General features: G+C 45.6%; 1 protein-coding gene, 1 long non-coding RNA gene and 1 other non-coding gene across 4 annotated transcripts in view; 2 read left to right on the forward strand and 1 right to left on the reverse strand.

Annotated features, from left to right (window-relative positions):
- The first annotated feature begins 4,870 nt into the window (after nucleotides 1-4,870).
- Nucleotides 4,871-19,326, forward strand: LOC111549609. Its single transcript, XR_002733779.3, has 3 exons — nucleotides 4,871-4,976; nucleotides 12,433-12,487; nucleotides 17,884-19,326. It is a non-coding gene; the product is annotated as an uncharacterized LOC111549609 (long non-coding RNA).
- On the forward strand, nucleotides 9,876-9,979 carry LOC111549654. The gene has a single exon (XR_002733801.1). It is a non-coding gene; the product is annotated as a U6 spliceosomal RNA (small nuclear RNA).
- ATP1A1 (ATPase Na+/K+ transporting subunit alpha 1) overlaps nucleotides 19,266-24,829 on the reverse strand; it is a 31,617-nt gene continuing 26,053 nt past the window's right edge. For both annotated transcript variants that reach the window (XM_023222764.2, XM_023222765.2), the window contains exons 18-23: nucleotides 24,520-24,643; nucleotides 23,057-23,202; nucleotides 22,803-22,933; nucleotides 22,408-22,509; nucleotides 20,064-20,155; nucleotides 19,266-19,622 (exon numbers count right to left, since the gene is read on the reverse strand). In XM_023222764.2, coding sequence (XP_023078532.1) covers nucleotides 19,594-19,622; nucleotides 20,064-20,155; nucleotides 22,408-22,509; nucleotides 22,803-22,933; nucleotides 23,057-23,202; nucleotides 24,520-24,643 — 624 coding nt within the window. In that variant the 3' untranslated portion in view covers nucleotides 19,266-19,593. The remainder of the gene's footprint in view (nucleotides 19,623-20,063; nucleotides 20,156-22,407; nucleotides 22,510-22,802; nucleotides 22,934-23,056; nucleotides 23,203-24,519; nucleotides 24,644-24,829) is intronic.

The raw sequence follows: 24,829 nt of genomic DNA on the forward strand, positions 1-24,829 counted from the left end.
TTATTAGTTAATGAATGCATGTCTGTATTTCAAAAGTATATTTTTATTTTTTAGACCTTAAATGTCATCCTAGGATTGGCAAATACCTTTGGGCTGCTGACCTTTGATTAAGTCAGAAGATGCTGGTAAAATGAATTAATAGTTCATTTAGCCAAATGAACTGGAAGGACAAACAAAAGTCTAGTTGACCAACTGTTACTCTTTAAGGCTCATGTTAGCTACCATCTGATTTTTAGCGAGTACAGAGAAATGATGAGTATGTCCATTTGGTAGAATGAATGAGTTACATTTAAAACTATATATTTTATATTTACTTGATTAACTTGATTTGCTTGATTATAGACTCTGAAATAAGGAATGTCATTGTAACATAACTCTAGCAACCATTTTGGAATCTCATTTGCTGCCAAGAACAAATGAGGATCTTAATTTATTCAATTTCTTATGTCAGAATATAAACTTTACACAATCCAAAAAACCTCTTCCCATGTCTCCAAATGAGGATCTTAATTTATTCAATTTCTATGTCAGAATATAAACTCCACACAGCCCAAGAAACCTTTCCCATGTCTCCCTCCCTTCCCTGTTGTGCTTGTTCTTGTCTTCTCAGATCCCTCCTAGTGCGGAGGCTGCACCTTGCACACATACACACTCACACATGCACACACACTCCTATCTCCATTCTTTGAGCACTCTGATCTGCTTCAGCCTTCAAAGGTGCTAATGGGTTAATTTATTTATCATTCGCCCAAGTCACATACCATATTTCTTCAAATCTAAAATGACATTGATTGCAAGATGCTACATTCATTTATGTACCATTAAAAAAAAAAAAGAATCCAGAGATTTGCTAGGCCCTGATATTTAGAAATGATACAGTGTGAGCCTTGCAATCAATGAAATGTATTTAAATTTTGAAGGGAAGCTTTTGGAGGCAATACCTTAGTGACTCTAATGGTAGAGTGTCAGGCATCTTGGCGGACTGCTGGGGGAGGGCTTTGGAGTCAGGTGATGACTGTGTTGTCACACAGTCACATCATGTAGTAAGCTGCTTATTTCACATCTCCAGTGGGACTGGCTCTAGGTGTGAAGATCCAGTGTATAACAAAGTGAAACATCCACAAGAAACATGTAAGAAGAGGTGTAGATCTGTCCATAGGAAATTCACAGATGTCCTGTGATGCTGCATAAATCTCATTGACCAGAGAAGCCTGTCACACGAGTGTTCTGAGAACAGTCTATAGTCAATCTCTGCCTAGGCACTGGGCTGAGGTAGAGACTTGAGTTCTAATTTTTGTTTTACTGTTAACCAGCCCAGGAGCCAAGTGTCCTAGGTGGATGGTTTTTGCCCTTCATCCTCAGTTGCTTATGGGAAGCGAAAGTTAGAGTTCCTCAGGGGAGGCGAAAGATCATGGGCCTTGGGCTTCAATCAGGATAGCTCCACTTTTATGTCTTAGATACTGTATGTCTGTGATTCCCTATTTTTAAAAAATGTTCCTCTGCTAAATGAAAGCTTGAAAGTCATTGATAAAGATGAACTTTATCCTTTTTTCCACTGCTAAAATTCTCAGATTTATTATTTCACTTTAAAGAGGTAGATTATAGAGAAATATTAGATGCTTTCTTCTTTCATGGTAGCATCAACACAGGAGAGCCAAGGGTTATTCATGTGAGAGGTTGTTCTGTTCCAACTGCTTCCTCCTCACTATTCCTGCTGCAGCCTCACCTATAAGTGAGCCTTTGGGAAGGAAGTAGATTTGCCCAGTGTCTTAGTCTCCTATTGCTGCTGTAATGAGTTACTACATATTAAATGGCTCAAAACAACATAAATGTATTATTTTACAGTTTTTCAGGCTAGAACTCTGACATGGGCTAGAATAAAGGTGTTGGCAGGGCTGCACTTCTTTCTGGAGGCTCTAGGGAAGAATCCATTTCCTTGCCTTTCACACTTTCTGGAGGCCACATTTATTCCTTGGTTTATGACCCCTTCTTCCATCTGGTGAGTGAGTACTTTTCACATCTCCCTGATTCTCTTCCATAGTCACATCTCACTCTGATTCTCTTCTGCCTCCCTCTTCCACGTCTAAGGATCCTTGTGATTACACTGAGCCTGTTAAATTCAGTATAATCTTCCTATTTTAAGATCACTTGATTATCAACCTTAATTCTATCTGCAATCCTAATTTCCCCATGCCATGTAATTAACATATACAGAGGTTCTGGGGATTAGGATGCAGTCCTCTTTGGGGGCCATTATTCTGTCTTCCACACCTAGAAATAGGAGTTGTAGTGTGACAGGGCTCGTGAGAATCAGAAAAAAAGAAGTGACACAAAACAAGCTGCAAAGCTGTAAGCTAGCCTATTTTGAGTTGTGACCTTATCCCCATGTTATTGCTAGATAATGTTTATCAAACAAGGGACCCAGGGAGTAGCACATAAATATTTCATGTGGGATTGGTGTCACAGGCTGAGTTTCCCAGAAGCCAACACAGAGATGGAAACTTCCATGAAGGACATTTATTAGGAGTGGTCTTGGGATTAACACCTTTGGAACAGAAGGAAAATGATAAACAATTTGTGCAGACAGAGAAGTTGGGCTGCAAAGCAGTCTCAGCAAAGGTATCTGCTGATCCCACAGGGAACTTTGAAAGTAGGGTGAGGGTGCTAGACGAGTATACCTCATTGGATGTGGGCTGCTCCAGGAAGGGGAGCGGGGTGTGACCTTGAGTGAGGCATCTCTCTTCAGCTAAGGCACTTCCTGGAGAAGTCTGTCTGCCAGCAAATCCCCAGCAGCTTGAGGGAACAAGTTCACCAGTCCTAAAGAGAAATCTGGGTGGTGCATCCCAATGCCCACTACAAAAGGACTCTAGTGTAGGGGAGCTTGTCAATGAATTGGGGGGAACTCTCCAAGGCTTAGGTCCTAGAGCAGAGAAAGTGTGGGTAGGAAATGTAGGGATTTTCTCAGACAGGCAAAGAGTTGATTCAGAAAGGATATTTTTTCATCTTCTACCTATACCCCAGTCTCTGCAGAACTCTGAGGCTCCCTACCCATAGGGAGACCGTCTGCCTGCTGTCACAGACAGAACAAGTGGTGGCAACACTGGCCTGAGGATTCCTGACAGTGAGTAGATTTACACAGAGTAAACAAGAAGCTGGACTGAGTTTGGTTTAATTTCTCACCCCAGAAACCCACATGCTGATAGCAGAGTCAATTCCACAGTGTTTATGTGCCTTGGTGGCTGCTGCTCATGGTGGCTATTTCCCATGATCACATCTCATTATTCTTTATTACCTTGTCATCTAGAGGAGGAAGGATATCATGATCAATATTCTGTGAATTCATAAATTATTTCACTTCTTCCACCAGCATTATGAACTTTATGAACATTATGAACTCTGTACCACCAGCATTATGACCCTGGCGTCCCTCAGAACTCTACACAGGGCTGGGAGTCTAGGTTAGCCTTAAGTGAAAGCAGAATAAGTGGCTCCCCGACTCAGGGTCACCAGAAAAATCCTAACCCGTGAGAACTTTCCTACCCTGTTTTCTGATGTCTGAAGGCTCACCATTAGGGCACAAAATTTTCAACTTCAAGCTCTGATCTCAATCAAATGTAGACACTCTCAGAAAGGGTCACTATCTCTCAATGAAAGCACATTTTAGATGTTTTCCTGGGGGAAAAAAATGGGATATAAGTAGCAATGCTCCAAGTACCAAAACCTCCCTAAGTCACCTGTGAAAAGCCATTTGGCAATAATACCGAAAGCTTTTAAATGTTCACACTCTGACCTAGCACTTTCACTCCTGTGAATGTAAGCTAAGGAAACTGATCTCAATACTGAAAGGACTTTATACACAAGAATGGGCCAGGCGCCGTGGCTCACGCCTGTAATCCCAGCACTTTGGGAGGCCGAGGCGGTGTTGAGGGGGAAGCACCTGAGGTCAGAAGTTTGAGACCAGCCTGGCCAACATGGTGAAACCCCGTCTCTACTAAAAGTACAAAAACTAGGTGGGCGTGGTAGCAGGTGCCTGTAATCCCAGCTACTCGGGAGGCTGAGGCAGGAGAATCTCTTGAACCTGGGAGGCGGAGCTTACAGTGAGCTGAGATCGCGCCACTGCACTCCAGCCTGGGCGGCAAAAGTGAGACTCCATCTCAAAAAAAAAAAAAAAAAAAAAAAAAAAGAATAATTTATAATGGTGAAGCTTTGGAAGCCACTTCATGTTAAACATTTGCGAGATGCTCAGAGAAGTGACAGCGTTATCAACCCGATTTTTTAAAAGTCCTGCCATTAAAAATTATAGGTAGGAAGCGTTTGAAATAACACAGTGAAAATGTTCATGTTACAAAGTGGAAAACAACCCTGGATTCAGGTTATTATGTGCGTTTTACCACAGCTGTGTAGAAACAAATCCATACACATGGAAATCGAATGAAGTGAAACGCATGCAAATGGTAATGATGCTGTGCTTGGGGCGGAATTGGAAGCAGTGTTAAAATCATTTATCATCATTCGTGTTTTTAAAATGCCGTGTGATGGCTGCAATACTTCTGTAACGAATGATGTTTAAGCACGGAGCCCTTTACTGGCCGACGCGCGGGTGGGAGATAGCAGCCGCGCCCACGCTCAGGTGGCGGCTACAGGCAGGGCCGGCTGGGGCCGCAGCGGGGTCTGCTCCCGACTAGGGACCCTCTGCTCTTCTTGCAGACGTAGGTCGGGCCGGGCTTGGAAGCGTCACACAGCCTCAGGGCGAGGACCCGCCGCCAAGCGCCGCCTCCGCGGGATGGTCCTCGGCAGCCGCCGTAGCGCAGAGACGAATCCGCGCGCCCCCAGGCTGCCGCGCGAGCTACCAGGAGGCTTCCACCTGAGCGGCGCATCCTCAGGGCTTGGGCCTGGCCTCCTCGCCTGTGAGATGGTACTGTGACAGTGCCCACCTCGTGGGCTGTGTGAGGGCCGAGTGAAATCATGCATATGCGGTAAGAAAGTGCTTATCACGGTGTCCTGTCCTAATATGGGCTGCCAGCCTAAGTACAGAGGCACAGTCCTAGCCCAAAGGCCAGTTTCCAGGTGAGCCCCTATCGGGGAGACCACCAGACGGAACAGTCCCAGTCTGCACTCCTGCACCGAGCAGGGGACAGTGTGGACGGCAGAGAGGTCTGAAGTCCCTTTAGAATAAGGATGGTGCTTCAGGGTTGTTAAAAGGATTAAATGAGATGATATCTAAAGGGATTAGCACAGTGACTGATGCTAAAATAAATCATTTTCTCTACTGCCACTGCCCTTAAAACCAGACGCCTGCAACAACCGGCCGGTACGTCTCCTCATTTATAAACTGGAGTTAGCAGGTGTGTTGTGAAGATTGAGAAAATTACGCATAGGCAGAACCTGGCGTTTAATATTTGGGAAATGGCAGCAATTCTTTCTTCACTAGATAATCTACAGGCTGCACTGTGGTAGGCACATATCCTTAGCACCGATTCTTATAAGTGCAGGTAAAGAGAGAGAGAAGACATATTGTGTAAGTCGAAGGAGCCAGCCGTGTCCAGGCCGCAGCAAAACCTCAACCGTACTGTACCAGGGCCCTTGTCAGTGAATGAATCTCCTCTTTGGCCTGTTTGCTGTCTGTTTGCATTTGCTGCGCCCATCAGTTCCCAGACCTGGCCTCTAAAGCCAGGAGCTCTAGGATGCTTGTCCCAATCCTAGAAAACAAGTACAGCACACACCAACAGCAGCACCCCTAAAAGCCAGCCCTACTGGCAGTGCAGGCCCTGCAACCCGTAGGTAAGTGGGACACTCTAAGCTTCTTGGAGACAGCTAACTCAGGGCCTGATTAGCTTACTCCCACCTCCTCTCTTCAGGAAATCAGACTGTGTAAAGTAAGAGAGAAAAGAAAATTAGCATAAGTCTATTCCATTGTCTAATGAAATGTGTTTCACTTGTGTTAAAAGTGAATTGTGGGCTGGCGTGGTGGCTCATTTGCCTGTAATCCCAACACTTTAGGAGGCCAAGGCAGGCAGATTGCTTGAGCTCAGAAGTTTGAAACCAGCCTGGCAACATGGAAAAACCCCATCTCTACAAAAAATCCAAAAATTAGCAGGATGTGGTAGCTCATGCCTGTAGTCCCAGTTACTCTGGAGGCTGAGGTGGGAGGATGGCTGGAACCTGTCAGGTCGAGGCTGCCATGAGCTGTAATCACGCCAGTGCACTCCAGCCTGGGTGACAGAGTCAGTTCCTGTCTAAAAAAAAAAGAAAAAAAAAAAGTGAATTGTAGTACCAGCTACATTTATAGAGCCCTTTGTCTTTACAGTCATGGTGCTAAAGTCTCTGATCTCATTTAATCCTTACAACCACCCTCACAATGCTCTGTCCATTTTACATATTGGAAAACTAAGACTCAGGTTAAGAGAGACTTGTTGAAGGTCACAGCTAGTAAGCTGCAGAGAACCAGAAAGTGAATCTGGGTTGACCTTGACTCTAAACAGTTTGCTTTTAACAACTATACTCCTTTGAACATATTTACCCTATTTTCTTTATTAAGTAAAATGCTTTCTGTGTCTTAATTTTCAGAACCTCTAATAAAACATTTTGCAGAACATATTTTCTAAGTATCCCTGATCCCCACAAACCAGGCTTCCTTCCCTAATCTTTTAGTCATTGCAAACACGTAATAGATGCATGCTGAATTTGTGAGCTTGGCACCACACGTGACAGGCTTTGGTTAGGGAATTCAGCTACAAGCAACCAAACCCTCAGAGCCAAAGCCAGGGGTGCTAGGACCCCTGACCCTGCAGTGGTCCTGATACGGCCTTTGTGTCCTGCCTCAGAGGCCTTTCCATCCCCACAGTTACTGGGACAAAATGTCCTATGCTTTCACCCTTATGTGGCTCCAGATGTAGGATTTAATTTTTTAAAAATCTGCAATACTGCAGCAGAAATGTAGTTATGAGTCAGGGATGTGTACGTGTGTGTGTCTGTGTGTGAAAGCCAGTCTCTCAGCACCAGCTAAAAATGTGAAGCAGCAAGTCTGTGCTGGGAATTGAGGACACCATATGCTTGTATTTCTAGGTCTTCCTAAGAGTTATATAACTGCCCCCAAAGCCAGGGGGCAGGAGCAGGGCCAGCCGTAGGAGACGTTTCCAAAGAGGAATGCTGAGGAAGGACTGACCTTGAGGAGACAGAGAGTTTGCCAGGCTGTGGAATGTTCCAAGCCTTGGGGCTTAAACAAAAACTGTATTCAGAGGGTGAGTGCTCTGTTGAGAACAAACCCTATCTGTCTCCTGCTTTGTCTCAGGGCTTATCAAGGTGAGCCCTTTCTCTGCAGGTTCTGGATATTGAGTTTAGAGGTGGGCACAGCTGCCAGAGCAAGGCCCTGGTAATCCTCCCAGCCATCTCTAATTAGCCGACTTCAGGGATCCCCCCGCCCGCCGCCCTTCTCCGGAGTCCTGAGGGTTAGGCAGAGGGGAGATAAAAGCTCTCATCTATTCATAGAATAAGGCTGCAGAAAGGCACCCTGGGAGGAGAGATGTGGGAGGGAATACAACCAATCAACAAAGGTTTATCCAGGGCTCACCCTGTGGTCACCCTTGGGGGAGGGAGGTATCTGATTGGCCCCATCCTGCTGAGGGCTTCTTTACAGTATTCTTTCCTAGAAAACATCCTCCCCACCATCCTCGCTCCCCACTCCAGATCTTACTTGAGTAAAGCCCATTATTCTTCTTACAGGCCTCAGTTCAGAGGCCTAAAACCCAGAGCAATGTTTTTCAAGCTGTGGGTCATGACCCATTAGTAGCTTGTGTAATTAATTTAGTAGGTTACATTGAGCATTACTGTCCCCCATACCCTCCAAAAGAACAAAAACAAAAAGAACAAAGGAAATAGAAAAGAGGCTCTCTGAGCACACTGGACACCATGAAGTTAGGTGTTGTTTCAGTTATGTGTATACTGGATCATGATAGAAAAAGCCAAATTCTTACTGGTGATTGTGATTAAAAAAAAAAAAAAAAAAAAAAAAGATTCAGAAACTCCTGGCTTAGAGGCTGCATCTGTCCATATCCTTCTCACTGCAAGTGTCAGAAACCCTGGCTCAATCTAACTTAGACGAGGAGGACATTTATTATCTCACTTGAAGGGAAGACTAGAGGCGTTGCAGGCCCCAGGGTGGTTAATACAGTGGCTCAACCCTGCCACCAACAGTACCATGCCTTCACAGTGGGTTTTATCCTCAAACTGGTAGTAAGATGGTTACAGAAGCTCTATGTCATATCCAGAGAACACTCAGTGGGAGGAGAGACAGAGACTAGATCTTCTCATGTCTCTGAGGAGTGAAGAAATTTTTCTTGGAAGCCCTCTGGCTGAATTCACTATCTCAGTAGAGAATTGGTCACAACTGTATTCCTAAATCCATCACTGGCAAGGGGGTATAGGAGTCTCATGAGTAGATGAGACTGAGCAGGAGATCCCCCTGGAGCTGAAGGTGGGAGAGAAAAGTGGATACAAAAGTGATCAAAAAGTAGGACCAGATGATAGAATGGGAGAAGATGCTTGCAATGTCTAAAACTGACTAATATCTAGAATACACAAGAAATTCCTACAAATCAGGAAAAAGACCTGATTTGTAAATGAGTAAAAGATATGAACATGCAATTTATAGAAGAATTAACCCTAAAATCTTACAAAAGATGATAAAATGCTCAAAATCATTGTTAATCATCAACAATATGAATTTAAATGAGACTTTACATACATTAGACTGAAAACAATTATTAATAGAAACCTGCGAGGTCTGAGAAAAGTGAAAAAAAAGAAAAAAAAAAAAGGGAAAAAGGCCAGCTGGATAATTCCAATGATTGGCAGGGTGTGAGGACATGGGAACCTCACGCTGCTGGTGAGACTGTGGATAGGTGCAGCCGTTCTGGAGGGCAGTCTGGTCTTCTTGGTGAGATTATGTAAATGAATATATCGTGTGACCCACAGTTCTGTCCCAGGGGAAATTCTCACAAAGCGAGGATGTTCCTGCAATCTTATTAGTGGTGGGAGTTGCCCACCACTTGAGTGTCAATTATTGTGGAAAAGAATAGGTCAGATGCGGGGCAGGTACACAAAAAATCACTGTGCAGCAGTTAGAAGCAATGAATCAGGAGTACTCATAGCAAAAAAAAAAAAAAAAAAAAAAAATCTACTTGGTGGTTATGAGGTTTTTTGAAAGGTCATTTTCTGTTGAACATGCATACTGAGATGTATAATGGGTGAAACGATGTCTGGGATTGTCTTAAAATACTTCTGAAAGAAAGAAGTAGGGATGGAGTGGAGAGACTAGATAAAAAACAGTTGGCAAAATGTTGGTAAAATTGTTCAAACTAGGTGATGGCTACATGGAGGTTTGTGTTATTATCTTCTCTACTTTTGTGTACTTTAGAAAATTTTTTTTTTTTTGAGGCGGAGTCTTGCTCTGTCGCCTGGACTGGTGTGCAGTGGCCGGATCTCAGCTCACTGCAAGCTCCACCTCCCGGGTTTACGCCATTCTCCTGCCTCAGCCTCCCGAGTAGCTGAGACTACAGGCGCCCGCCACCTCGCCCAGCTAGTTTTTGTATTTTTAGTAGAGATGGGGTTTCACCGTGTTAGCCAGGATGGTCTCGATCTCCTGACCTCGTGATCCGCCCGTCTCGGCCTCCCAAAGTGCTGGGATTACAGGCTTGAGCCACCGCGCCCGGCTAGAAAATTTTTATGATAAAAGTTTAAAAGTACATAGACACACACACAAAACAATACCCATGTTGCAAGAACACATTGAAATAAGAAGATAAACATTAAAATGGTTGGTTACCTTTTAGAAGAAGAAAGGAAGAAGAGCTGAGTGTGGTGCAAAAAAGTGAAGAGTGCTGGTTTAAGAAGCACATATGCTAAAATTGGAACCACACAGAGATGACCATGACCCCTGTGCAAGGATGCCGTGCAAATTCATGAAGCATTCCATATTTTTATAAGCAAATAAATGGAAAAACGTGTAAAGAAAAAAGGTCCAGAAAAGTTGGGATACCCAAGTGGAGCACGGGATGGATAAAGACCAAGGGGAGGGCATGTACATTTGGCAGGCAACCAGCAGGGCCTGCCTGGAGCCCATCTTTGTTTTCCCCAGGAGCCTCCTCCCAACCCCTGAGGCTTGGTTAGGCTCCTCCTGTGCTTTTCTGTGGTACCAGGGGATTTTCCTCTTCTGGCACTTACCACACATCATCTTAAGACCTGCTCATTGCACTGTCTTCCCCACAAGACTGTAACAGGGAGTGGGCCTATGTGTTTGTTTTGCTCAATTCCATGCCCCCAGCATGTGGCACAGGATCCACCATTCTGGGTGTGCTCTAAAATCCATTTAGTGAAAAACAGTAGCCAATGTTTGTTGAGTATTATCTCACTTTATTCTACAACTCTATGAAGTAGGAAATAGTATTTTCACCCATTTGATTAACAAGGAAATGGAGGAGGCTCGGAGAGGTTAAGAGACTTGCCTAAAGTCAGAGCTAAAGTGTGGCAAAGCAAGGATCCAGGCAGACCAGCTGCCATTAGAACCAGTGTTCTCAATCTCTGCATTAGAGGGATGGAGGCCAGTGGTGTCGAGGAGAGAAGCTAACACACTTGAAATATTTTTCAGTCACCATCAGACACTCCCAAACCAAGATCTAATGTGGTGGTACAGGCTCTAGGAGCTGTGTGGTTGAGAAGGGAGTGGAGTGATCAGAGAGATAGGGAGCATTGGAAGAGATTAATAGAATGTGATAGGAAGTGATTATAGTTGAATCCAAAGGCACCTTCCCTAAATTGTTATGGGGTTGAGAGGGTAGGCTGAGGCCCAGCTCACGCTTATGGGGGTGTCTCCTGCTTTCTAGGTAGTTCTTAATTAGTGGTTCTCAACTGGGGATGATTTTGCCCTCCAGGGGACCGACATTTGACAGTATCTGAATACACTTTTCCTTGTCACAAATGGAGGGAGAAGGGTGGCTAATGACATCTAGTGGGTAGAGCCCAGGGAGGCTGCTAAACATGCTAAAAATGCACAATGTACAGGATAGTGTCCCCCAAACAGATTCATCTGATCAAAATCTTAACAGTGCCACAGTTGAGAAACCCTGCTTGAAACCCACCAGTTCTTAACCTGAATGATAGTTCTGACCATCATTCTGGTTCCACAGTCTTTCTCTCTCAACTTCCAGAATCTCTGAATACAAGGACATGGCAAAGACACAATGTTGTCAAGAGAAGCCTGAGTGTGGGCTGGGCCTAGGGAGCCTCACATGATGGCATTTCCTTTGATGGTTCATTACAGCCCAGGGCCACTGTACCATCATCCTGCCTTTCTACTGTTTGATGCTTAATTCCGGGGGTGTGTTGGTTAATGTTTAACAACCAGTTCTCTGGGAAAACAAGTCCTGGTTTGTAGCATTTGACAGTTTCCATGGTGTAACTATTCCAACCTTGGCCAATTTAATGTTAGCAATGAGAAGTCACCTTGTTTGCAAAATTACTGAAAATTTAACAGATGAGCTGGTGTGAACCAGCTCCTGCACACCACTGCTTAGAGCCCACCTTCCAATCTTCTATGTTGTCGTAAGCCACATAAATGCGTTCCCACTGAGTCAATGGCTTAACACAATAAAAGTGGACTTTTCACACAATAGTGTGATATGTTGTTCCTGATAGAGTGGTTCTCCCACATGGCCCTCCTCCAAGGAGCAACTCAGGACCAGGCTCCTTCTGTCTTGGCACTTACTTCCTCTAGAGCAGTGATTCTCAAACTTCAATATGCATCAGAGTCATCTGGAGAAGTTAAAATGCAATTCCCCAGAGTTTCTGACTTAGTAGGTCTGGGATGGGACTTGCAGATGTGCATTTTCTAAACAGTTCCCAGTCTTTGCTGATCTTGCTGGTTGAGGGACACATTTTGAGAATCATTGCTCTGAGGCAGTGATTTGTTTTTTTTTTTTTTTTTTTTTTGAGATGGAGTCTTGCTCTTTTTGCCCAGGCTGGAGTGCAATGATGCGATCTCAGCTCACTGCACTGCAACCTCTGCCTCCGGGTTCAAGTGATTCTCCTGCCTCAGCCTCCTAAGTAGCTGGGATTGCAGGCGCCCACCGCCACACCCAGCTAATTTTTTGTATTTTTAGTAGAGATGGGGTTTCACTATGTTAGCCAGGCTGGTCTCGAACTCCTGATGTCAGGCGGTCCACCTGCCTTGGCCTCCCAAAGTGCTGGGATTACAGGCATGAGCCACCGTGCCTGGCCTGAGGCAATGATTTTTTTTTTTACCTTGGCAGCGCATTGGAATCACCTGGAAAGCTTTGTTATTTCCTGGTTCCACTTCCAGAGTGTCTGTTTTATTTGGTCTAGGATGCAGCCTGGCAATGGGGATATTTAAAACTCTCCTGTGATTTCAGTCAACAGCCAATGATGAGAACCATTGCTTGAGGGCCTTCCTGTTTCTTCCACCATGCATCTGGTGGGTATAGAAAGAGAGTGCCTTTTTTGTGGAAGGGCTAATGGGCCAGGCCTGCAAGTGATATGTACATCAGGTGAGCTCCTATTCCGTTGCCTAGAACATTCACATGGCTGTACCTCCACAAGGTGGGGTGAGAAATGTGTTCAAGGTGGGTGCTTAGGAAGAAGAATGGGTATGGTTTGTTGAACAACTAATAAGTTTCTGCCATGCCTATCTATTAGCTACTCATTTGGAATAAGTATACCTAGCTAGCTGCTCAAGTGTATGGACCCACAAGAATCTGATGAGTCCACATTAGTATATGGGAGTCTCTGGCTTTAGGGTATGTTGAGGTAAAAACCTCCAGTGGCAACACAGGGTTCTTTTATGTCCCTAATGGGAAGCAGCTTGATCTAGTGGAAAGATTAAGGCTTATAGATATGTGTTCAAACATATTCTCAACCACTTCTTACAGGCTACTAACCTCTCAATTTCCCTCTCTGTAAAGTGGGGATTGTATTTACCTCTAGCTACTTCATAGGATGAAATGAAATAAAAAGCCCCCAAAATAGTGCTGTAGGCAGTAGTACATGTTCAATAAATGTTGGTTTCCCTTCCCTTAGAAAACATTGCCTTGTTGGCACCAGAGATAAGGGAACTGGATTGGGTGACCAGCAAGGACTCTGGGCTTCTCTCCTGGCATATGCACATCGGGTGAAGAGCTGGCTGTGAGCATTTTGCTGTCTCTTCTTTGGGAGAGAACCCATACACAGAAGACTTTTATAGTAAAGGATGAATGTTTGTTTCTGGGACAATATATAGTTGGCAATAATGTCCTCAGATGCTTGTCATTTTAGCAAAACTTTAAAAACTTATAACCAGGCTGGGCACTGTGGCTCATAGGTATAATCCCAGCACTTCGGGAGGCCAAGTTAGGAGGATCTCTTGAGCCCAGGAGTTTGCGAGCAGCCTGGCAACATAGTGAGTGAGACCACATCTCTAAAACAAACAAAAACACCAACAACAAAAACCTACAAGCAGTTTTAAATAGAGCAATGATTTATACTACAAAGACATTCTCTGCATTTACCGAATAACCTCTTTAAACAGCTCTTCTTTCCTATGCACAGATTAACTGTACTGCATCAGAGTCCTAAATGGGAAGGGAAGAGATGAGAAGGGATGAGATCCCTGCTTCTTACAGAAGACAGGGCCAGGAGGGACAGTGTTAAAACTTCTGTCAGCTGAAGGACAATCATGAACACAGAGGCCTCTCTATAGCCCACAGGAGGCAAGGGACACATCCCTGTATGCAGACAATTGCAGCCTGGGGAGCAGATCTGCCCATTCACCTAACAGGAGAGGCAATGCCGAGCTTGCCTGGGATTAGAGCCTCCCACCTTCTTGCTCCCCAGTTACACAAGTTGCAGCTTGATCACCTGGCAGCTCCTGGGGGCAAATCCATTTGAGTAACTGTTCAACAGCGTGTGCTTAATTTCCAAGAAACTTTCCATGATCTTATGTTTTAACACCAACTCTAACCTTCCCTGTTGTTTTTCATAAAAACACTGCCCTTCTCCTATTCTTTTTTTTTTTGAGACGGAGTCTCGCTCTGTCGCCCAGGCTGGAGTGCAGTGACCAGATCTCAGCTCACTGCAAGCCCCGCCTCCCGGGTTTACGCCATTCTCCTGCCTCAGCCTCCCGAGTAGCTGGGACTACAGGCGCCCGCCACCTCGCCCGGCTCGTTTTTTGTATTTTTTAGTAGAGACGGGGTTTCACTGTGTTAGCCAGGATGGTCTGGATCTCCTGACCTCGTGATCCGCCCGTCTCGGCCTCCCAAAGTGCTGGGATTACAGGCTTGAGCCACCGCGCCCGGCCACCCTTCTCCTATTCTTGGCCCCTGCTAGTGCTTTCTACCACCACAGCCAACACTGCCCTAGCATGTTGGGAGCCCAGGATTTGAGCCTGTCTGGGTTCAGGCAGATTCGCCCAACTCTGCCACTTTGTGGCTGTGTGACTTCAGGCAAGTTACTTCACTTCTCTGAGGCTCAGTTTTTTCAGTTGTGAAATGGTCATAGTTTAGGACATTGCCTGGCATATAACAACCACTATACAGTAAGTAGCTACTTCCATTAGGTGGGAACAGCAGTGCGTTCCCCTGGGTTTATCTTCAGGAAACATCTGGAGCACAGTTTGGGGTGGAGATGTGTGTGTGGGCGGGTGTAGGAGGTGAGGACCTCTTGTTGAACTATGATGAAGGGCCAGTCACTGTACTTAGCCCTTTCCACATTTTCCTTCACTTAGTCTTCACAGTAGCCTCATGAAGTAGGAACGGGGGTCACTTCTATTTTACAGACAGAGGCTTGGAGAGACCACATGACTTGCCCACATTATCCACCTAATACGCCCAGGATCCAGGCTTCCCAACCCACTACTGAGACTTACACTGTCTCCAGGCACACAGGTGAGGGGGTGGGGCTGAAAAGGAAGCCCAGCACTTGAAAGTCTGTGGGCACAAATCCTGTGCAGCCCCACCAGCAAGCCTGAGCCCAGCCAGGAGATGCCTCCCACTGTGCGTGCCCGAACATCCTGTGCACTCAGGTTTGCATCTAGGAGGGCGGCACGCACCAGCATAGCTGGTGGGAAATGTGAGACCCACCCATTCCAGTCTTGTTCCAGCCTTGCCTCCTCTTCTTAACCACAGGACACCATGGACAAATCCCTTTGCCTCTGTGCCCTCCTCCTTCACTAGGGAGTGTTGACCCCCTGTGCTAAGTGCTTAGTTTTCTTTGTGAGGCACTGAGCTGAGCACCAGGGATAACATGGAAAGAACAGATTGGCTTTATGACCTTATAAAGCTTAGCAGGAAAAAAAAGGGATATGAAATTAATAGTTACATAACTGAGTAATATAGATAATTAATTAGAATTGTGAATTCTTTGAAGAAATATAGAGTACTTATTAACTATCTGATGGGAGATTCCAGTCTAGTTGGGGGAAGGGAGGGGTTTCTTGTGACAGCATTAGAGGCCCAGGACAGAGACTAAAAAGCTATGGAACCAGGCAGGTCCGGGGCTGATGTTCCTCTTGGTGTCTCTGTCTTTGTGGATCTCTTTACCTAGTACCTTTGCTTGCCATGGGTCCCCACTCAACTTTCTAACACCCTAATTCCATGCATGACTCATTCTTACACTCTCTAACTTCAAAGTCTTGAGAGAGGAGAGGCCCTAACTCACAGACGGGTAGCAAGTCGGGGCATGGATTTCCCTTGGGTAAAGTGGCAGCCCTAAGCCAAGAAGCGGACTCAAAGTGATAGTGAAATGTTAAAATGATGGCTGTTTGGGCAACAGAAAAATATGCATGCATCCATTCATTCAGTAAACATCCATAGCATTAGATGCTGGGGAGGATATAGCCTGGTCCACTCATAGTCTATCTGGGAACAGGCAATCAACAGAAGTGGAAGTGCTACACTAAGGTGTGCAAAAGTGAGGATCCAGACCTAATGGGTATTCACAGGGTGAGTGGATTTGCCAAGTGAATGAAGGTCAGGGGTAAGGTGGGTGGGTTGGGAGAATGCCAAAGGGACTTATAGGATGGCAGAAGAAAGGGTGTATGGCACATTAGGGGACTGCACAGGAGTTTGAATGGCTGAGCAGAGATGGGTTTATGTGTTGGGGTCCAGTGTGAAGATGGATGGTGGAGAGGGGCAGCCATGTGGGCTTGGAGGGTGGATTAGAGCATTAGTTCTTAGATTTTGCTGTGCATCAGAATCACCTGGAAAGCTGCTTTTAACAGATTGCTGGGTTTCACCTCCAGTTTCTGATTCAGTAAGTCTGCATCAGAATTTGCATTTCTAACATGCTGATGTTGCTGGTCCAGAAACACTTTGAGAACTGCTGGATTAGAGAAAGGCAAAAATTAGGGATACCACCAAAAAGCTGCTTCAGGCACCCAGATGTAAAGGACACCAGCAGTAGAGAGAATGAATTATTGAACAGCAGCCACTATGAGACTCCCTTTTATGCAAAATTTCACTTAATCCTTTTAACAGCTCTGAAATATTCTAGAGTAAAGGAAGCACAAAGAGGCTTAATTATGTGTCCTTTGTCATTCAGTGATGGGTCACTATCTGTGTCTATGTTAAAAGACACAAAGTCCACATTCTCTACCACAACATTGGAATCCACAGTAATTGGGTGGGGGGCAGAGCGGGAAAAGAGAGGGCTCACTCACCTCTCCAGTTTCTGACTTGAATAGTAGGGTGCTGAATGTCATCACTGCCTAAAGCATATTTATTTGTGGAACCTCAAACTTAGGCTTGCCATTGGTACTAAGACTCAAGTATGCTGTGCTCTTTCTGAACAAATGCAGATGTCCAGGACATACTGGATTTGTACATCCGGGGCTCAGGAGAGGAGCAGATCAGAGCTGGAGATCATGCCAGGCAGAGTATGAAGCAGGGAGAGAAGGTGTGGAGGCCCTCCCTGAGGAAATGAGGGGTCAAGCCGGTGAAGATGGGGCTGAGAACTAAGGAGTGCACAGAGACAATGACAGAAAGATGAGAGGTCTGGTTTCAGGAAGTGTGTGATGGACGGAAGAGATGCAGCAGAGGTCAAGGAAGGACTGAAGACGCATCAGGAGGTCAGTATGAATGACCTCAACCAGACAATTTCTGTGAACTGGTGTTCATGGGAGCTGGAAGAGGCAGAGGGATGATTGGGAGGTGAACAATTAGGAGTGGCAGTGACTCTTCTAGAAGTTTGTCCATGAGGGAGGGTGATAGCTAGAGAAAGGGGTAGGGGTCAGGATGTGAGAGGGATAAGACTCCAATTTAAATGCTGAGAAGGACCTTAGGAACTTGAATGTGTCAGTGAGGGCCCATATATTGAAAAAGGTATGTGGTCAAGTGTTAGGAAGGCATTTAAAACGGGGGTCAGAGACAGAGATCTGTAGGGAATTGACAGTGCTGAGGGCCATTGTGAGAAGCTGCTTGTGAATCCTCTGGAGTGGTTTTAGCTCCTAGTGACAGGGCCAGCAGGAGAGTTTGAGCGTAGAGGTAGGAATGACAGCCCAAGCATTCCTGCTTTTAGAAAGCTGGGAAAGCTCTAACCCACAGCGGGCCTGGCTTTGGTGCCAGCTTTACCCCTGAAGAACAGCTCGCTTACCTGCTCTTCCTAAATCAAATGTTTGGCTGTAAAACTTTTTATTCAAAGGATTGTCACATAGTAAAGGGCAGAAATGTTCTGGTGGAAAATCGAGTGGGAAGTTCAGAGCCTTCCTTTTGCCTCGCTCCCTCCAGGGTTTCCCCAGAAGACCAGGGCTTCTTAGAGCTGTCAGAGAAACACTGGCTTAGCTTTCTCTGGGGTCCCCTCATCAGAAGCTGAAGTCTCAGTGTTTCAAATCTTTTGCATCAGGAAATGCCCATGACCTCCATCACAGCAGCTAAGTGTACTGGTCTTCTCCAGGGATGCCAAAAGTAGGCATACAAGGAGTTGAGGTATGGATACCACCAGTGTGCCAGCCTGAGCTCCCAAGAGACATCTTGTGTGACTGGCCCTGCCATCACAGCTGGGCCAGTAAAGTGCCTTCCAGGAGGATCTAGTTGCTACCTGACTCACAACCCTCTAATCCCAAAATCTTTTAGTTCTGTTAGTTTCATCCTAGTTTCCTTATCTTGGTCTGAGCAAATGACACATTTTAAAGATGACTTGCAGACAAACAGAGATCATCCCAGGGGAAGTGCCCCAAGAAAGGAGAGTGCACGACCCCCTGGTGGGTTCTGCGGCTGGAGTGGGTGGGTGCAGCAACCACAGCCCCAGTGTACAGAAGTCACTCCTGCCCTCTCCCCCATTGGCCCAGCTTGGAAATGCACAGCAACCAAGCATGAGGACTGAGTTAAGCTTTTCAGAGAAAAAAAGACACTATGATCATCTGGCAGATCACGATCAGTTTGGTGCCAGAGGTAAGGAGTTTGCTTGTTGTGTTTGCTTGGAGGTGACACTTGGCAATGACAGCCTGGGAGAAGCACCAGCAGTTAACAGCACTCTGCACCACTCATGGCTGAGACTGAGGGGAGCCTTTTACAGCAGCTCTGAAAGCAGGAGGTGTTCTCAGACTTGACCCTGAAGTAAACACATCTCTTTCACCTTTTTCTTGAGTGCCTGCTGGCACATAACCACTTGCTGAAATTGTGTCATTGATGCTAAATTAGGAACACATTATATGGAAGGAAGGGAACCACTTCTCAGCACACATGCCCAGGCAGACTGTGTGGGATAGATTTCTGCTTCTCAGATAAGCCCTGGGCTAGACATACTTGAGATGTGGTGGTGATCTCTGGAGGGAAAGCAGGAAGGCTTCAGGTCTGTTTCAGACTGGAAGAGCAGGGCCTCATCTGCAGTTTATTATGCGCTAAGGCTCTGGAAGTCCTTTAGGCAAGGTGCTTTTCCATCAAAAAGCCAGATGCTAAGACAGCAGGTGGAGTTACAGCCCTATCACCCCAGGCAGCAGCCAGAAAAAATATGTCAGGTAAACTCACCTACTCCAAATAAAAGAGCATGGGTAGAATGCTTCCTCTTAGCCAGTGGTTTCCAAACTTGAATGTAAATCAGAATCACCCGAGGGCTTATTAAGCCACATTGCTGATGCATCTCTGACTCAGTGGGTCTGGGCCCACCTTCCTAGCAAGCAACCAGGTGATGCTGATAAAATGCTGGTCAGGGACTCACATGTTGAAAACCACAGCTCCAGATCACATAGACATCTGTACCAAAGCAGCGACGAGGGCACAGACAAATTCCATTATAATAGCCATCTTTATTTGTAAAAATCCAGATATAAAATGTATTCTTTCAGTCTTTCCGGGTGTTCCTTTTTTACAAAATCAAAAAGGCACATAAAAACCTTCCCCGCTGTCATTTCCACAGATGGATGGTTTTCAGGCAGCCCTCCCCCCTCCCCCCATAGAGCTACATGCTTCATTCCAGGACGTCTCGCTTCCCCACATGCTGCGGTGCTTTCCTACCAGGGTAGAGTTCCAAACTCCAAGACTGAAGTACACAAAGGGGGTGGGTGACGGATGCAGAGTGTGTGGCCTGATGCTCCACGGCGTGCAGGATGGGGGACTAGTAGTAGGTTTCCTTCTCCACCCAGCCTGTGGGTGGCAAAGAGACAGATAAGACACACAACAGTGAATCTTCCACGCTCCAGCATTACAGAGGGAAACGGATGAAAACCAACCTGAGGGTGATGGGGGTCGGGTGTGTTAAAATCCAAATTCAACATGGGACCTCAACTGTACTTATTTAAATGTTTTTAGGAATACCAAGTTACCTGGAAAGATGGTTTAGATTTCTGACAAATTTTCACTAAATCATACTTGGTTTGTATTTTAAAGTCTAAAACATGACGAGTCCTCAAACTGTAACTGAGATCTACATTCTGAAGATGTTACTATGGTCAGTTTGCTGGTCCAATCACCTTAGCTAATCAGACTGACCACTGAGGGAGCCCAGACACCTCAAGGGAAACAAAAAGCCAACAGAACTACAGCCCCTCCCGCTTCTCTAACCAAAGTCAGAATGCCCATAATTACCGCCAGGGCGTCGCCTGATGATGAGTTTTCTGACTTCGTCATATACGAAGATGAGAAGGGAGTAGGGGAAGGCACAGAACCACCAGGTAGGTCTGGAAATAGAATGAGGTACCAATTTATATGCACGCGAACACAGTTCAAATAAAGAAAGAGAAATTGCACGTCACCACAGTGACAATGAAATAATCAGTCTGAAAGGAGAAGCCAAATACAGTCACAGTTAACTACTGAGTCATTAACAGAACAAATAAAAATGTCTTAAAACAGATTGCTGCTCCATGTGCCCAGGGCCTAGGGACGCAGAGGAAATCAGTCTGCAGACTTTGTAATGGAATCCCTACTCATCTTCAGTTTGGGTTTCATAAGACTTGGTTTATAGGATGAGCAGAATACATTTTCTGTTAAACATCCCAGAGCAACTGAACATTTTTTTCTTTCTTTCATTTCTAAAGTGTTTAAGAAGCTTTTAAGACCATCTGCCTAATATCCCAGCATTTGAAGATAAAGACCTGCCAGTGTGGGTCAAAACTGGTTTATTTATTCCCCAAATTTGATGTCTGACAACTGCATTTGGGATATGCAGCTCTGTATTCTGAGTCCTGGTCCTGGGGACTGAAAAAAGCTGAGCCCAAAGGCTTCCAAGGGGCCCAGAGGCTGAGCCACAGAGTCTCCAGCCTGCTAACAGGCTCCAGGCAGCCTCCGTGATCACCAGCTCCCTGCTATGACGTGAGAAAGGCTGTCCCTGGGCAGGACTCTGGTGGTCTCCTCTTCTTCCTGTGTCTGACATGGCAGCTAAGAGAGATGACCTCATTTGACTCAGTCACCGAATAACTGAACCACCTTCCAAAAATGGGCAGAACCTGTCAGAACAATCTCTTTGGTGGTGACAAAAAAAAAAAAAAAGGAAAAAAAAAAACCATGGAAGGACCCAGAAGATGGAAATGCCCCCTTTACAGTGTGATTTTCCATCAGCCCTTTTGGAAAGCTCTGTGACCTCTCCCAGCTCCATCTTGATACAGAATGGCCCAAGCTGACAGAATTGAATTTGGAGATGCTGGCCCCTGCTGTACATCAGCTTTGTGTAGGGAGCTGGGGATGCACAGAGAAGAACACTGTGGCCCATGCCTTCTAGATTAAAACCTAGCAGGGAGGTGAAATGATAAGCAACAAGTAATGCCAGAGAAGAGGTGCAAGTGCACAGGCCCTGGAGGGACAAGCTCTAAGGAAACTGGCCCTGAAGGGACTATCGGGATTGGCAGGGTAGGAGGGAACAGAAGGAGGGATGTGGGGAGGAAGCATCCTTACCAAATACAAAGGAAGAGGAAGAAAGTCGAATTCACCTAACATAAACTTGGATGGGTAAGGGGTACAAGATAAAGCTATAAAGACAGGTTGGAACAATGAGACTGACTCTGGATGCCAGTCTCATCTTGCACCACAGACGATGTCTGCACATACCCCACAGAAAGTGAATGAGGCTGATGAGTTCTGGTTACTTTAGGGATAAGATGAGCTGAAGGAAGCGCTGGCAACAGGGGATTGAGAGATGGTCCAGACGGGTGTGAGCAAGGATGGGGACAGCGGGAATTCAAAGGAGACTAATGCTTTAAATCAAAAGCTTCGAAGGAACTTGTAAATGGATCCCACAATCTGTGGCTTTGCATGTTTTAATCAAGTTGCAGCTGCTTAACCTCAATCAGGTATCAGTTACCAGGTATCACCAAACATAACCAATGTTGCAAAAAGCTAATGGACTTTGTGATAAACCCTCTATTTGAAAATTCAACTTTATCTGAAATGCAGAGTCATTCACTGCGTTTGAAGGCCAAAGACTAGCATTATGTTTCCATTCATCAACTCTACCCATGACTTGATTATAAAGTAAAAGGAACCTTAGATCTGCTCCAACCTTCTTTGAGAGCAGAGGATTGAGAGTCCCAGAAAGGTGGAGGACTTGTAATGGGACAGTGACTAAGTAAGCAAATCAAGATTTGAGCGTGGGCGCCTAAGCTCCAGCGTACCCCCAGTTGGCCTCTAAAGACAACTGGACTAGAGCTGTGGCAGACCTGAGTGCTCAATGTGGTTTGCTGTTCCATGGAGCTAGAGCCTGTGTGGCTTTATCTTACCTTGGGCCAAATCCTAAGCACTAGCTGCTGTCATGGAAGCCTCAGGATTTGTTAGTCTGATTTACTGACATGTAAAGCTTTCCCAGTTTTCCGATTCATGGGAATTTTTGTACATACCACTCAAAATTCTGAAAATAACAGCTATTACCACAAATAATGGGGGGACAAGCCACACATACTATTTCATACTTTTTGGAGCTACAAGAGGATCAACTTACTTGAGGGGATACATCCTAAGAGCAACACCCATTCCAGGGCAGTAGGAAAGGAAAGCAGCCAGGGCTGTCTCTTCAAAGAGTCCAAATATCAAGATCTTGTTCCTAAAATCAAAGTGGGGGAGAAAAAGCTTAAAAGATGCAAATAAAGGTTTATCTTTTAATGCTATGCATTACAATGGCAGATCAACATCTTTATGTATTAGTTGTACTTGACAACTTGGAGGTCAGGTGAAAAAACTAGAAAATTACATTTCTTGCTTCCTAAATTTGCCCTATAAACTAGGGATTCCAGAAACCTGGCTATATGTGTCACATGTTGAGTTTTTGGCAAAGGGTTTACAAATCACCAGTCCCCTTCTTTAAGCCAAGGCCCTGCTATGTCCTTCATTACTCACTTCATCCCCTGCTGGAAGACCGAATTCCTCCTGGTCTTACAAATGACCAAGTCGGCCCACTGCACCACCACGATACTGACGAAGAAGGCTGTGTGGCAGGTGAACTCCACGATTTTCCTCTGCTCATAGGTCTGAAATGCAGAAGGCAGAAGATGAGCTCTGGCTCTTCACCTGCATGGCCGGTGGCAGTGTGGCCTCAGTCTTTTGGGACTTGAGGAGCTCTGACATTGGTCAGGTCAGAGGCGCCCACTCACCCACTGCTGCCCGTAGCTGTCTTCTACATCGTTGATCCAGCGGTCATCCCAGTCCACTCGGAGGCCCAACAGGTGAAGTGGGAGGAAGCCGTTCTCAGCCAGAATCACAAAGTAAGTAAAGAAGCCGCCCAGGGCCTGGATCATACCTAAGTTGGAAAAACATCCCGATTACTAGAACCTCACATGCAAGGGTACCTGTATAGCCTTCAGCTGATTACTGCAGCGGGCCTGGGAGAGCACATATGGAGGAGTGTTTCCCACTGGTTTATAAAAGCACAGGGAAGAACTGCCTGGTCACTCACAGGCTATAAGGGATGGGATGGAGGACCCCAGAGGTACACTCCAATCTCAGGGCCCTCTGCTTTTTGAGTCACTTTTTGGAGCTTACACAGAAACACATGTGCCTTACTCTCAAAATGCCCACCTCTGTTACTTGACCAGCTGCTTCTAAGGGCATGACCCTTAGAGGAAATCCACTTCCCTACTTTTTAATCTCTGACAAATGATAACTTCTTTTCTATCTTTCAAAATTCCTACATGCTGCCATTTTTCTAGCCACTGTGGCACCTTCTGACTCTCCTCTACACCTTTAGGACCCTCCTCCCCTGGCATCCAATTTAACCACACTGCTCCAAGTTCCTCAGGGCAGGGTTTCATCCTATACCACCAGAAACCTAGTCTTCCTTCCTCTCAAAAGTAGGTCTCCTTGGAGAAGGTCAGGATGGGCCACCAGCCAATCACTTTGTTGCCAACAACTGTCTAATGAATCTTTGCCATAATTTCCACAATGTTCTCATCTGTTCTACTTTATCCAAGTGTTCACAGTTATGTGACCCATTAATCCAGGAGAATAAGACATTCATGGTGGCTTCACCAGGTTCTCTTGAAAGAACCCTAGGCAGAGGATTTAAAAAAAAAATGGCCTGCTGATTGCCCACCACCTAGATAACCTGTTAGCTAGTCATGCTCCACTGCGGGGGCAGAAGTCCAGCATAAGGTAGATGGAGGATCACCCTTTGGTGGTGACCTACTAGCCAAACCCTCAAACACATACTTTCTCCAATGCCTAACTCTCCATCCAAGTGAGTGACAGATAAGTGTGTTATCTCCCGGGAAAGCAGCCTGTGCGTCAGTATACACAATTCCTCAAAACCATGCCTCATGTTCCGCAAGGCTCAGTGAGGGAGGACATCCTCATTTCTCAGGCAGAGTTGAGACCAGTTCCAAGGTGCTCAGTATAGAAAACCAGTTTCCACAAAAGGTAACTGGGCAAACAGCAACAGATGTATTCTCACATGGAAGACAGTTTACAGAAACTCCACAGGCTCAGCCTGTTAGGGCTCATCCTAGATCTGAAAGTCACCCTGGATTTGAAGACTCTGAAATCAATCACAACCTGAAGAGGACACCATCACCTCAGATGCCTTAGATGTGCCAGCTTCCCACTCCAGGCTGCAGCTTACCAATCTGCCCATAGGCCATGCTGATCAGCCTCTCATTCACAAGTTTGTCTGTTTTGGGATTTCTGGGCTGTCTCTTCATGATGTCACTCTCAGCCTGCTCATAAGCCAGGGAGATGGCAGGAACCTGGGAAGGGGTGGGGAGAAGGAATTTAGTTACTAAAAATAAGGAAGCTAATATGGTGAACCTTTTGTTATAAAATTCTTGCCCTCCCATTTAAAAATCTTTTAGGTGAAGTACACAAAGATTCCCATCTGATGTTAACTGTTGCCTTGAAGAGCGGTAATACTGATTCTGTGATGCTGGGATTGG

Source organism: Piliocolobus tephrosceles, chromosome 1, assembly GCF_002776525.5.
Source record: "Piliocolobus tephrosceles isolate RC106 chromosome 1, ASM277652v3, whole genome shotgun sequence".
NCBI classification, from domain to species: Eukaryota; Metazoa; Chordata; class Mammalia; order Primates; family Cercopithecidae; genus Piliocolobus; species Piliocolobus tephrosceles.